We start from the raw sequence: 11,691 nt of genomic DNA, 5'->3' as shown, positions 1-11,691 counted from the left end.
TGTAACACCGCAGGTCGATACGGCTGCTGGCTGAGCTGACAGACTCAATCTGTGTGTGTCAAACATGTGTGATTAAAGAGTTCATAGTGCTCCACGGCTTTTATCCACCATCATCTTCCCTCCCTCTGGCCGGCTTGCTCTCTCCCTCTCCTTCTCTGTTTACTTTGTCCTGCTTCAATCAGTAACCTCCATGAGTCAGTGTATCTGTGAAAACACACACACAAAGGGCTTACTGTAGATGTAAAGGCAGGATTATGGTATAAGAAGAATGCTGAAAAGACTTGCAATCCACATATTTGCTCATTTGATCCGTTTTCTACCTAAAAAAAGTGGGAATACACAGAAATATAGAGGGATTTTTCACCTTATCTCAATACCACAAGCAAGATCCAGATCAATACCAAGGGCTTTGGCTGCCACCCGCTCATTGATTGATTGCATTTTATTTTTCCATCTGTTTTTTCCTGGTTCTCCTCAGGTTGTTGGATACTTATTACTCCGTCCTGATAAGAGTTGTGTACGACTTATCTGACCTGAGGCCTGCAGGGTTATGAAGGTGAAGAAAGACGACCACTGCAGGTTTATCTCAACACCATTGTCCAGGAGGAGATTACATAATCCATTTAGTCTTTCCTCTTTTTTTAAATGATTTCACTTCCATATACCCCAAGAAAATTCAAGTGATGCATCCACAGAAATGGAATATAATCCTAGAATTGATTCACTGTTGGCCTTCTCGCTCCTGACCACACACACACACTTCACGCTGTCAGCTGCTCCCTATCTCTGTAAACTGGTCCTAATTCGTGTCAATATTGGGTAAAGTACTGAGGTGCGATGAGATAACCTATTTGTCACATAACCAGCCAGCCATTCAGCCTCCACTGATTAAACAGCACACATCAAGTGGTCCACGCACACGCACACACACAGCGTGACAGGCAGCTCATAAACACACACAGGTATGACTGATTGATTTTATATTTGTATCTAGAGGAAAATACTATAAAATGGATATAGGCAACTTAACAATACAATCATTTTAGCGATATGTCAACTTAAAGGAAGAAGTACTATAACTATTATCTTAATCTAATTCACCAAAAACGACAGAAAGGTTAACAAATGCATGTAATGCCCATGATGGCACATTAATTGCTTTGACATGCTTAAATTGGTTTCAGGAGTGAGTTATTCTGTACATATTCATAGCTATCTTAATTGTTACATGTGAATGCAACTTTTTTAAATTGACACCGACTTCCCTTAATGTTTTTATAAATCAACATCTAGCGAGTATTCAGTAAAATATTGTAGATATTGTTTTTATATTAGATTGTGTGTTCGGGTGGGGAACAACTAAATATGGTTCACAACTAAATGAAGGACAATGACGATTATTCCAAGCTTAACATGTCCTGGTGCACACTGCCACCTAGTGTACAATCACAGTCACTACCTTGGGGGACCCGACTGTTTTAATCAATGCAATTTACTGTGCAGACATCACCTTAATTCAAAGTCTAAGAAAACATACATAAGGTGCCAGGCATTGAGCATGGAAATATCATTTAAATAATCTGATTTAATATTTTAAGCAACTCTAGTCCCATTTATAACCAAATAATTGATACTTACATAATATAAGTATTGTGTACACAAGTCTGTTATGAGAAAAACTGCCCAAAAAATAAATGTACTGTATGTTACCCAATAAAGGCTGTTTTTCTCTAGAGGATTACAATATTGACACATATCGCAGCAATGCACTAGAGCTAATTATTCAAGACGTATATAGTAATAAAAAGGCTTTACAGACGCATGTAGAAAGTAAAAATAAATACCGTTGAAGCTTTAGTTCACGTGTCAAACTCAAGGCCCGGGGGCCAAATCAGGCCCTTGGTGGATTTAATTTCGGCCCGCAGGATAATTTCTAATTGCTATTAGATCTGGCCCGCCGGTATATTGCACGCACACCTTCACTCAATCCTGAGGGTCTCCTCAGCTCAGAGCCTGACCCCAAACATTGATGAACTTGCACCCAAGATGAGATGCCAAGTATCTGAACTAGCATCACAGAGCAGCACACTGAGTTTACATGGATGTTTCCTTCTGCACTTTCTTTCTTGTAACAAAAGGGCATGTTTGGTTTTTTCTTTGAGGGAAATAGTTTTGTTGAAGCTGTTGTTGGCCTGTGGAAAAATGTAATCGTAAGAAATGACTCTGGGAAAGCTGCAGATAGACCCATAAGAAATGAATGCAACTGATTATTTAATGTTTAATGTTGTTTTTATAGGCAATAATTTAAGCTTTGTTAGTTCCAGGTTTAATATGTGCATTAAGTTCATTTCAATAAGTTCATTCAATAAACATTGAACCAGTCCGGCCCTCGACTAGTACCCATTTTTAAATTTTGGCCCACTGTGTATTTGAGTTTGACCCCCCTGCTTTAGTTGGTGCTCATGATCGGTGAGCCTATAGTGCGACTAGAGAACTGAATGTGAGGATGTAAAATGCTTGTGCCACGTGTGCTGGTCACTCAGATCGCCGGTGAAATGTAAAAGAGCGTTTGATTTCATTGAGTAATCAAAGGAGGAGGATCATCACTGAGTGACGGCACATCATGACACTTTAAAAAAGAAATACAAATGTGAACAGATGACAACTTGACCACCAGTGAGTGTACAAATGTTTTTATTTTCGTCAGCACTTTATGCCATGAACTCATAGGGGATGGGCTCCAGCAGCTGGGGCACGTTCTTCTTGGTGCTGATGAACTTAGCCTCACGGGGAGCCTGTGGCTGTGGAGACAAGAGGGCATTTCAGATTATGTACTTATAATGATAAAGACTAAGAATGCATTAAATATGACAACAAATGAACAACAATTGTTGCAAATAGTCAATTTCTGTCTTTCCCATTCAAAATTCCAGAAATGTAATAGTAGTAAAAATAAGTAACTGGACTACAGTTGATAGTAAATCACTGCAACTGAATCACTGCCTTCTTAAAAAGTTTTTTTTTTTAAAGACACTTTCATGGGAAATATAGAGGTCACTGAATTGGGCTTAATGTCTTACCTGTCTCTTCAGCTCGATCCAGCTGCCATTCTGCTTGGCCTCCATCTTCCTGGCCTCGTTGGCTTGGACGCGCTTCAGGAAACTGTCCCTGCTCTTTGAGTGCTTCACATGCTCAATACGCACGTTGATCCTCTTGGCCAGGATCCTTCCCCTGTAAAATACAAATGAGTTCTTATCAAAACACAAAAAACGAATCGACATGTTTCAATTAATGCATTCCTCTCTTCTGTCTCCTCGACACAGACCCAGGTCAAACAGGAGTTTGGATGGGGTGCTTAAGGATGAAAATACTTTTCCCCATCTGAATGACCACTGAAGGACATGAACAATCCAGGTGGCAAAGTGAAAATGGGGGTCACATCCCTCTTAAGTTTGAGATAAGGAATCTAAATATGTACAGCACAATTAGATTGAAGCCATTACGTTCTGAAGGATGAAGGTGTACAAGTGGTAAACCTGCTGCCTGATGATCTATCCTAAGTACTCACGGTCAATATCTAACCTCAACCTTTTTGCAAGAAGTATGGTTAAGAAAATGCTTCCAAACAATTCACTAATGAGCGATCTGTGAAAGACTGATCCGTCAATGTGGCTTGAGACCAGAGAAACATAAAAGGCATATAATCCCCTGTGAGGGTCATGATGCCAACATTGTTACTTGGATTCACAACTGAGAACAGATCAACAAAACACAAACTATGTACACTTAAGTCCTTTGGTGTGCTCAAAGTCACATTAGTGTACACGCTTAGGTATATCCAAAATAAAAATGCCGCTTCCTACTTACTTGACCTGCTTGTTGACAATGATGCCGACAGCATGTTGGGTCACGTTGTACACACGGCCTGTCTTGCCATGGTAGCACTTATGGGGCATTCCTTTCTGGATGGTACCTGTGCCCTGAAAACATTAAAAACATAACATTTTAACAATAAGCAACAAGTCTATTTTTGACTTGAAATATCGACGAGGATCTTCACATAAGAATACTAGGAATATTAAAATGTAGTGTGGCCCACAATAACTACGCATCATGTTAAACCATGAATGCATGTTTGCTTACTCAAATTCTGTTTAACTTACTGATCACCAAAAACAAAAGATACTTGTGAACTCATATGCTGAATCTTACCTTGATATCAACAATATCGCCTTTCTTGTAGATGCGCATGTAAGTGGACAGAGGAATTGGGCCTGTGAAGTAAATTCATGCAATTAATGTTTTGAATATGTAAAGAATTGTTATAAAAGCCCAATGTTGTCCTACATCACATATAAATCAAATAGAAATGAACCCAAAGCATGGTAAAGCTTCTGATTTAACAAGTACTCACCATGTTTGCGGAACTGTCTGCTGAACATGTACCTCGTCCCCCTCCTCTTTCCTCTGGTGTTCGTCATGATGCCTGATTACTGAGAGAAAATGGACATCAGTTAGTCATTATAGAGCCTTAACATTTACCTGCAATGTAAACCTATTATACATCTATTAACAAATAGAAAGAGGGAACGTCTATCCATCATATCATCTACTATATTTGAATCTCAATGTGGCACATTAGAAACTACTGTAATGACAAGTCACACTCAAGTCTTAAGTCAGCTGGCACACAGAATAGAAATACGTTTGTTAGTAGTTTGACATCTAACCCAGAAGTGAATTAAATCAAAAGTGGTGCATTATAATCTTAAAGCATGCACATATAAGTGTTTTGATCCATCACAATTTGGCACTGCTGCTAATTGTAACGACTGGGTTTGAGAAGATATGCTAATGTTAAGGCTAGCAACAGACTACATGTCCAAGTAGAGGCAGCATTAGCAACTAGGCAGCACTGTAACGTTATCTGCAGTGTAAAGCACGCCAAAGAAATCCGCTTTAAGTTATTTAACAGCGGAGATAACAAGGTTGTAGTGGAAAACACTGTTTCTGCTATCGTTTCTCTGTCTGCCAGGCCCGCATGGAGAGCCACGCTGCTCGTGCTGCTCACATTCAACGCTAAATATCACAAATGTTACGCTTTTCGACGCACTGTTACTCCACTGATATTTAAGAGAAGAGCTAACACGCATATATGGATGTAACTGTGTAGGAATGATGTGAAAATAAAGTAGAAAATAACAATTAACACGGAGAGGATCTTACCCCCGGTCTCTACAAGATGGCGGGTATGGCGAAAAGAGAGACTGAAAGACCCCAAACTCCGCCTTGTGAAATACTGTCAAGGCAGGCTACACTAACGCCTGAACAAATATAATGTGACGTTAACGAAGGGAACAACAGTCAGCCTTTCACAAATTACAATAATAACTTAAATTCAATTTCCTGTCGATGATTGGTCCTAAATCCGTTCTGATCCATAACATTTTTGTGATTTTCAGTATACTTTGTACGTTGGTGCAAACACCATTCAAAGCCACATGATGCGCATGCGCGAAACTTCAAGAAGGCTATCCTTTATTTTCTCTTGATGATAGTAACTTTAGCCATTATTTTAACGATTTTTAATATGCCATATTCCACTGAGCTTTACTCAGAAGGTAAGAAAAGACATTTGTAGTCCATAATAAAGCTAATCTACTTAATTATCCTGAAGAAGCAGAGGCGGAAAACAACTAGCAGTGCATGCTCTGGATGTGTAAAGAGAACTGGGACTATGTATATAAAGTAATACAGAAAATATATTTAATAAAAGTTTCATATTTCAGACTAACTATTTGTTGAGTACAGAATTAGTTTTGATTGCCTTTTTATTCATAATGTTTTTAATAGTGCTACTATTCATGAAGCCCCAAATGGAGCGACTGTAGGTTCAGAAAGTACCCGGATCATCCGGGGCCCTTTTGTTACAGCGCATGCGCACTAGAGTTTTCCTTAAACCTCAGCTCAGTCAAATGAATGGAGATTGCAGGGAAGTATTTTGTCTTAAATTACTTTTTAAATGACCTTTTAGTTAAAAACATCTTTATCCTCTGGAGGCTTCTGGAAACTCAACACTCAGTGCTTAAAATAACGATTTAATACATTCATTAATTCAATTGAGAAGTTTAACCAATTCAGATAATGAAATACTGGAAACATTAAAACATAGGATAAAACACTTCTTTAAATGTAAAGGTAGATCATTAAATAAAGTAAAAAAATACAAGTTTTCAGCGCATTTTAGAACGTTGAGACCTTTATATATACAGTCTATGTCTGAGACCCTACTGATTTAAACAAGGGCTATAAAAGTGTTCGTGCTGGGTAGTTTATTTATCTAAAAAAACAGTATACGTTGATTACAGACGTATCTTTACCATAGACTGTATATATAAAGATCTTTACCAATGTAAGTCAAGGGAGAAAAGTATATATTGGGGCCAAAATGACGTCACGGCGGCTGTAGTACCACCGTTTGGCCACTACGGTCATTTACACAAATCTGCTTCAACGGCCAGCGCACTTCCTGGGGGCACGAGGGGAGCCAGCCTAGTCTTGTCAGCGCGCGGCGGTGGTTGAAGATGGCGCTAGCCGAATGGAAATCCTAATGACAGTCTCCAAATTTGCCTCTTTTTGTACCATGGTGAGTTCACTACAGCCTTTACACTGATATTATCAAGTCTACGGAATGATACGGAAACAATGTTTGGACTCTTATGGGCGTTTTTACCGTGTGTGATTATAAATAAGAGCAGATAATTCGGTGCTAGCCAAGCAGATTTCATAGCAAAAAGCGAGCAGCCATTCTCGGCTCTGATCTATATTAGCTTATATCAGGGACGTCAGATTGGGACTCTTTACTGTTATTAAACTCATACCTTGACGACTTGTTTGGTTTAATATGTATCACAGCCTCTTTGAGAGCAGTGACATTGCACCTGCTGCAGCTGAGGTTCACAGAAGCTAAGTGGCTAACGTGAAGCGATAAAGCTACACCAATCTTACATCCTGCCAACAACTGGAAAACAGCTGGATAATTATTCACTTCACACCGGAAGGCGATTAATCTGCAGTTTGTGGAGCAAAACAGTGGGAAAATAGGCAAAATGTACATGTTGGCCTTTACTACCAGATATTATGTACGCAGGCTATGACGACATGGTTTATCTGCGCAGCTCCATGTCCACTCTGCAGTTTGTTGCTGTCCACAGACTCTGTTAACCCTTCATAAATCATTGAGGGGGAATGCGTTTACACAAACAAACCCCGGGTCCTCTGCTAAAGTCAATAAACATCTACATCTATTTTATTTTGACAGATGTCATTCTGTTATTTCAGCTGGAGTTTTGCATTTAAAACCTTTTTTTGGAAGAGTGCAGAAGAGGTGTACTCAGATTGTGTACTTCTAGTACTACCAGGAATACTCTGTTACAATCGGCATCAAAATATACTAAGTACTTATTATGCAGAATAGCCCATTCAAGCACCATATATTTTGAATTATAGTATTAACATTATTAGTGCATTAATGTGTTCATCACTTCAATGTTGCACTTGCCTGTTTTTAGCTAAGATGGCAGATTTGAAGGGGAAGTGAAAATGCTTAAAGCACTGATTTGTTTCATTTTCTATCCCTGTAACAAACTACCTTAAAACGGCCAAGTTGCTTCCATTTGCTTTGTCAATTACTTACTGATCCAGTGGGTGCGTTGGTATGTTTTGTCGTCATTTTGTAGCTCAACCTAAAATATATATTGTTTTACGATAACAAACGTTTGCCCTGTGTATTTTTAGGGCGCCAATGCCTCTGCTCTGGAGAAAGAGATTGGATCTGAGCAGTTTCCAGTCAATGAGCACTACTTTGGCCTGGTCAATGTAAGTAGATGATGCAAAGTGTTTTTATTCATTTATCGCTACCTGTATGTTTGTCACACGTGATCTGACTGCTTTGCATGTTGTGATTTTTAGTTTGGAAACACCTGCTACTGCAACTCGGTGCTGCAGGCTCTCTACTTCTGCCGGCCGTTTCGGGAGAAGATCTTAGCGTACCGCAGTCAGCCTCGACGTAAAGAGAACCTGCTCACCTGCCTGGCCGACCTGTTCCACAGCATCGCCAACCAGAAGAGGAAAGTGGGCGTCATCCCACCCAAGAAGTTCATCACACGGCTTCGCAAAGAGAATGGTAAGATGGTGCAGAAGACCCTGAAGTACCCACTTAACATGTGTAAAAGCTGAATTGTTCCCTAATGTCTCTTTGGACTTTAATCCGCAGAGTTGTTTGACAACTACATGCAGCAGGATGCCCACGAGTTCCTGAACTACCTGCTGAACACCATCGCAGATCTGCTGCAGGAGGAGAGGAAGCAGGACAAGACCAATGGCCGCCTTGCCAACGGCACATTGGACTCCCAGAACAACAACAGCAATGCCACGCCCGCTCCAACCTGGGTCCACGAGATCTTCCAAGGCACTCTGACCAACGAGACGCGCTGTCTCACCTGTGAAACGGTAAGACGCCTCACTGCTGTTTACCTGGGAAAGTGTAAGTGGCTTTCACAAAACATCTGTGTCACCAGAGTCTTGTTTGAACATGTTTAACTCAAACACTCCTGCTGCAGATTTCTGGGATTATCAAACAAACCCTAGATAAGCTATGCTCTGTTTGTGCTTTTAGTTTCTGCAAAACAATGTTTAAGGTTAATACATTATTGGTTCGTTTTTTCAATGGAAGTTGCTTGTTTTTGACACCCTCTTTTTGTTACAGATAAGCAGCAAAGATGAGGACTTTCTGGACCTTTCTGTGGATGTAGAACAGAATACCTCTATCACACACTGCCTCAGGTAAATAAACAGCATGTAGGAGCAGAACTGGATAGTTGATCAGCTGAAAATGAGTCGGCAACTATTATAATAAGTTGATAAAAAGTTGTTTTCATCCAAAAAGCATTTGGTGGCTCCGGTTTCTTTTTTCAGTTTTTCTTTGGGTTTGGACTATTGGTATGACTTCAGATTGTGACGTATTCTTTCTTTGTGACTCCTCAGAGGCTTCAGTAACACAGAGACACTGTGCAGTGAGTACAAATACTACTGTGAAGAATGTCGAAGCAAGCAGGAGGCACACAAGCGGTCAGTACACTTATTTTTCCTATGTTTTTAATGTATATGAATGCATTTCTGTGTGTGGTTGGATACTCTGATGTCGTGCCTTACCCTGTGATATGTGTGGCGTAGGATGCGTGTGAAGAAGCTGCCGATGATCCTGGCTCTGCACCTGAAGCGCTTTAAGTACATGGAGCAGCTGCAGCGCTACACCAAGCTGTCCTATCGCGTCGTCTTCCCCCTGGAGCTCCGCCTCTTCAACACCTCCGGGGATGCCACCAATCCCGAGAGGCTGTACGACCTGGTGGCCGTTGTGGTGCATTGTGGGAGGTGTGTAGGTGATCGCACAGCCAGAATACAACACCTTTTTAAAGCAGTCTCCACAGCAACTGTAGAGACAGGCAAATGCATACATTTTCTATTTATAAAATGCATTTAAACCCATTGGCACGAGAAAAACAGTAAATCACATCTATACGAGAACAAGCACTGTTTGTACAAGGTGTGTCTCTGCTTGTCACAGCATACTGAAAAAGACTCAAGCCCCTTAATAAAGAAAATATATTAAACTTACATAGAGTTGAGAAATGAAGGCTGGAGTCCTACTCTGTCTTCTCCCTCTGCGATTTACTCCCAGTTGAGCTCCCTCAGCGGGTTATTTTGGAAACGTATCATGAAATTGATGTCATGATTTTAGGCCAAATATCATCTGGGATTTCAGCACACTTAGATCCATTTGGCTATCGACGTTAGCCTCTAAGGGGAAAGTGAATATTCCTGTGATTTCTGGACTGCCTTTTCTGTTTGCTGGTCATTGTTTACAATCCAATAAGCAACATGAGATGCGATGCCTCATTTGCCCTCCACACGGGCTGTTCAGCTATTTGTAACCAAACGTGATCAGCCAAGAAAACGTGGATTTTATTAACACTTTGCCACTTTGCCTACAGATTCTGGATTAATGCATCTGATTCTGGATTAATGCGTCTGTTTGAATAGAGATACTTTAAAGTATCATTAGGCCCGATAGGGCTTGAAGGACAGTAAATTGAATACTTCTTCAACTCAGTTAAATTCATTATGTTTGCCATTTTTGGCCTGGGGCACGACACGGTATAAAATAGACCATAATACTACTGTATGTATCCTGAAACAGGCTTTATTATATTATACTGTCAGACCACACAGTATTCACACAGATTGTAATCTTTCACTGTCAGCTTTTTAAAATATTTTAGTTTGCAGCTGCACATTTTTGTGTTTCTCTAAAAGCCTGGTACACCCACGCAGGTGTTTCCACCTAATGGGAAGGTGAGAGCGTTTACACCCCCCACAGGAGTCTGCTGGGCAAAACGAGTGGAAACACCTGTGTGGGTGGTCCTTTTTTAAAGTCTGGGTGATATCATCATAGAGGATAAAGCATACTCTAATACACTGATCTATTCCTTTTCAGTGGTCCAAACAGGGGTCACTACATTGCCATTGTGAAAAGTCATGACTTCTGGTTGCTGTTTGATGACGATATTGTGGAGGTGAGTGAGTTCCTTGTATTTACGTTTTATTTGTAAGTACATTCCAGTTTCTAACCCTGCTGTATGTGGTCATTCTGTTGTAGAAAATCGATGCCCAGGCCATAGAGGAATTCTACGGTCTCACTTCTGAAATCTCCAAGAACTCCGAGTCAGGCTACATCCTCTTCTACCAGTCCAGAGACTAACCGCCACAGAAACCAGAGGAAGTCCCTCTTCATGGCTCGCAGCGGACCCTAAACGCACCACAGCCGCCCGCGTGGTCTCACACCTGCTCAGCTGTGTTTCATACTCTTGCTTTTACACGCTGCACCTAAACAGTGGAAGTCTCCCCCTTGCTTCTTGCCCCCATACCCCCCCCCTTCCTTCCCCTTTTATTGGACGCTGCTGCCGGCTCAACGAGACGATAATGAATGAAAACTGTCAAGATTGTTTTGAAAAAAAGACGTTGAATGAGGGTTGTACAGATATCGGTCGGTCGTACGCGTATTAGGTTTTTCTTGGGTGTGGGGTATTTAATAATTCATATGATGTAACACCGGCCTGCACCCCACCCCCCCCCCCCCCTGTTATTCTGCACTGGGATTTACTGAGTGGCTTTTGATGATGCATGTAAAGGAGGATGGGTGGGGGGGGTGAGCGTCCCACTCATGGGGCGTGCGCGTCCCACTCATGGGGCGTGCCACTCATGGGGCGTGCCGGGTTGTGTATTTCTACAGTGTACAGAATGGTATTTGTATAAATATTACAAGAAGATAATATTATTGGAAATTGTTAGACCTTGAAAATATGTATTAACACTATGGTGCACTTTTGATACCGTTTTGTAGGTGTTGGCGAGTTTAATGTGAGGGTTTGCTTGAAAAGGCCTGTTGTAAAGCGATCATTTTCTGTTTTAAAGAAAAATAAATAAAGCCAGTAAGATTGAAGCAGGGTGTGTGCTCTCCTTTCTCAGCCTACAGGTGCACTGATGACTCATAGGAGCTCTACATCGCCTCTCAGTGGTGATACCTGGCATCCCACTGCAACAGGAGCTATTTTTAATCCATTCAGACACAAA

General features: G+C 40.9%; 2 protein-coding genes across 2 annotated transcripts; one reads left to right on the top strand and one right to left on the bottom strand.

Annotated features, from left to right (window-relative positions):
• Nucleotides 1-2,677: 2,677 nt before the first annotated feature.
• On the bottom strand, nucleotides 2,678-5,417 carry rpl21 (ribosomal protein L21). The gene is made up of 6 exons (XM_034147904.1): nucleotides 5,227-5,417; nucleotides 4,415-4,493; nucleotides 4,213-4,274; nucleotides 3,868-3,980; nucleotides 3,081-3,231; nucleotides 2,678-2,801 (listed from the first exon to the last, which is right to left on the bottom strand). Exons 2-6 carry the CDS (start codon nucleotides 4,479-4,481, stop codon nucleotides 2,712-2,714), a joined length of 483 nt encoding a protein of 160 aa, XP_034003795.1. The 5' UTR covers nucleotides 4,482-4,493; nucleotides 5,227-5,417; the 3' UTR covers nucleotides 2,678-2,711.
• Nucleotides 5,418-6,479: 1,062 nt separating this feature from the next.
• usp12a (ubiquitin specific peptidase 12a) lies at nucleotides 6,480-11,560 on the top strand. Its single transcript, XM_034147893.1, has 9 exons — nucleotides 6,480-6,646; nucleotides 7,798-7,878; nucleotides 7,972-8,185; nucleotides 8,276-8,511; nucleotides 8,768-8,844; nucleotides 9,046-9,129; nucleotides 9,235-9,432; nucleotides 10,556-10,634; nucleotides 10,718-11,560. Exons 1-9 carry the CDS (start codon nucleotides 6,599-6,601, stop codon nucleotides 10,817-10,819), a joined length of 1,119 nt encoding a protein of 372 aa, XP_034003784.1. The 5' UTR covers nucleotides 6,480-6,598; the 3' UTR covers nucleotides 10,820-11,560.
• The last annotated feature ends 131 nt before the right edge of the window (nucleotides 11,561-11,691 follow it).

This window comes from Trematomus bernacchii, unplaced genomic scaffold (assembly GCF_902827165.1).
Source record: "Trematomus bernacchii unplaced genomic scaffold, fTreBer1.1, whole genome shotgun sequence".
Classification (NCBI taxonomy): Eukaryota; Metazoa; Chordata; class Actinopteri; order Perciformes; family Nototheniidae; genus Trematomus; species Trematomus bernacchii.
The sequence above is the reverse complement of the archived record's forward strand: the minus strand, read 5'-3'. Positions and strand labels throughout refer to the sequence as shown.

Excerpts from the sequence above, each read along its gene's own strand:
- rpl21 (XM_034147904.1), bottom strand. The coding sequence starts at position 4,481 with ATGACGAACACCAGAGGAAAGAGGAGGGGGACGAGGTACATGTTCAGC. Across the intron at positions 4,275-4,414 it reads CAGACAGTTCCGCAAACATG|GCCCAATTCCTCTGTCCACT; the intron begins GTGAGTACTTGT and ends TTTACTTCACAG. Across the intron at positions 2,802-3,080 it reads GGATCGAGCTGAAGAGACAG|CCACAGGCTCCCCGTGAGGC; the intron begins GTAAGACATTAA and ends TTGTCTCCACAG.
- usp12a (XM_034147893.1), top strand. The coding sequence starts at position 6,599 with ATGGAAATCCTAATGACAGTCTCCAAATTTGCCTCTTTTTGTACCATG. Across the intron at positions 8,512-8,767 it reads GCTGTCTCACCTGTGAAACG|ATAAGCAGCAAAGATGAGGA; the intron begins GTAAGACGCCTC and ends TTTTTGTTACAG. Across the intron at positions 9,433-10,555 it reads GTTGTGGTGCATTGTGGGAG|TGGTCCAAACAGGGGTCACT; the intron begins GTGTGTAGGTGA and ends ATTCCTTTTCAG.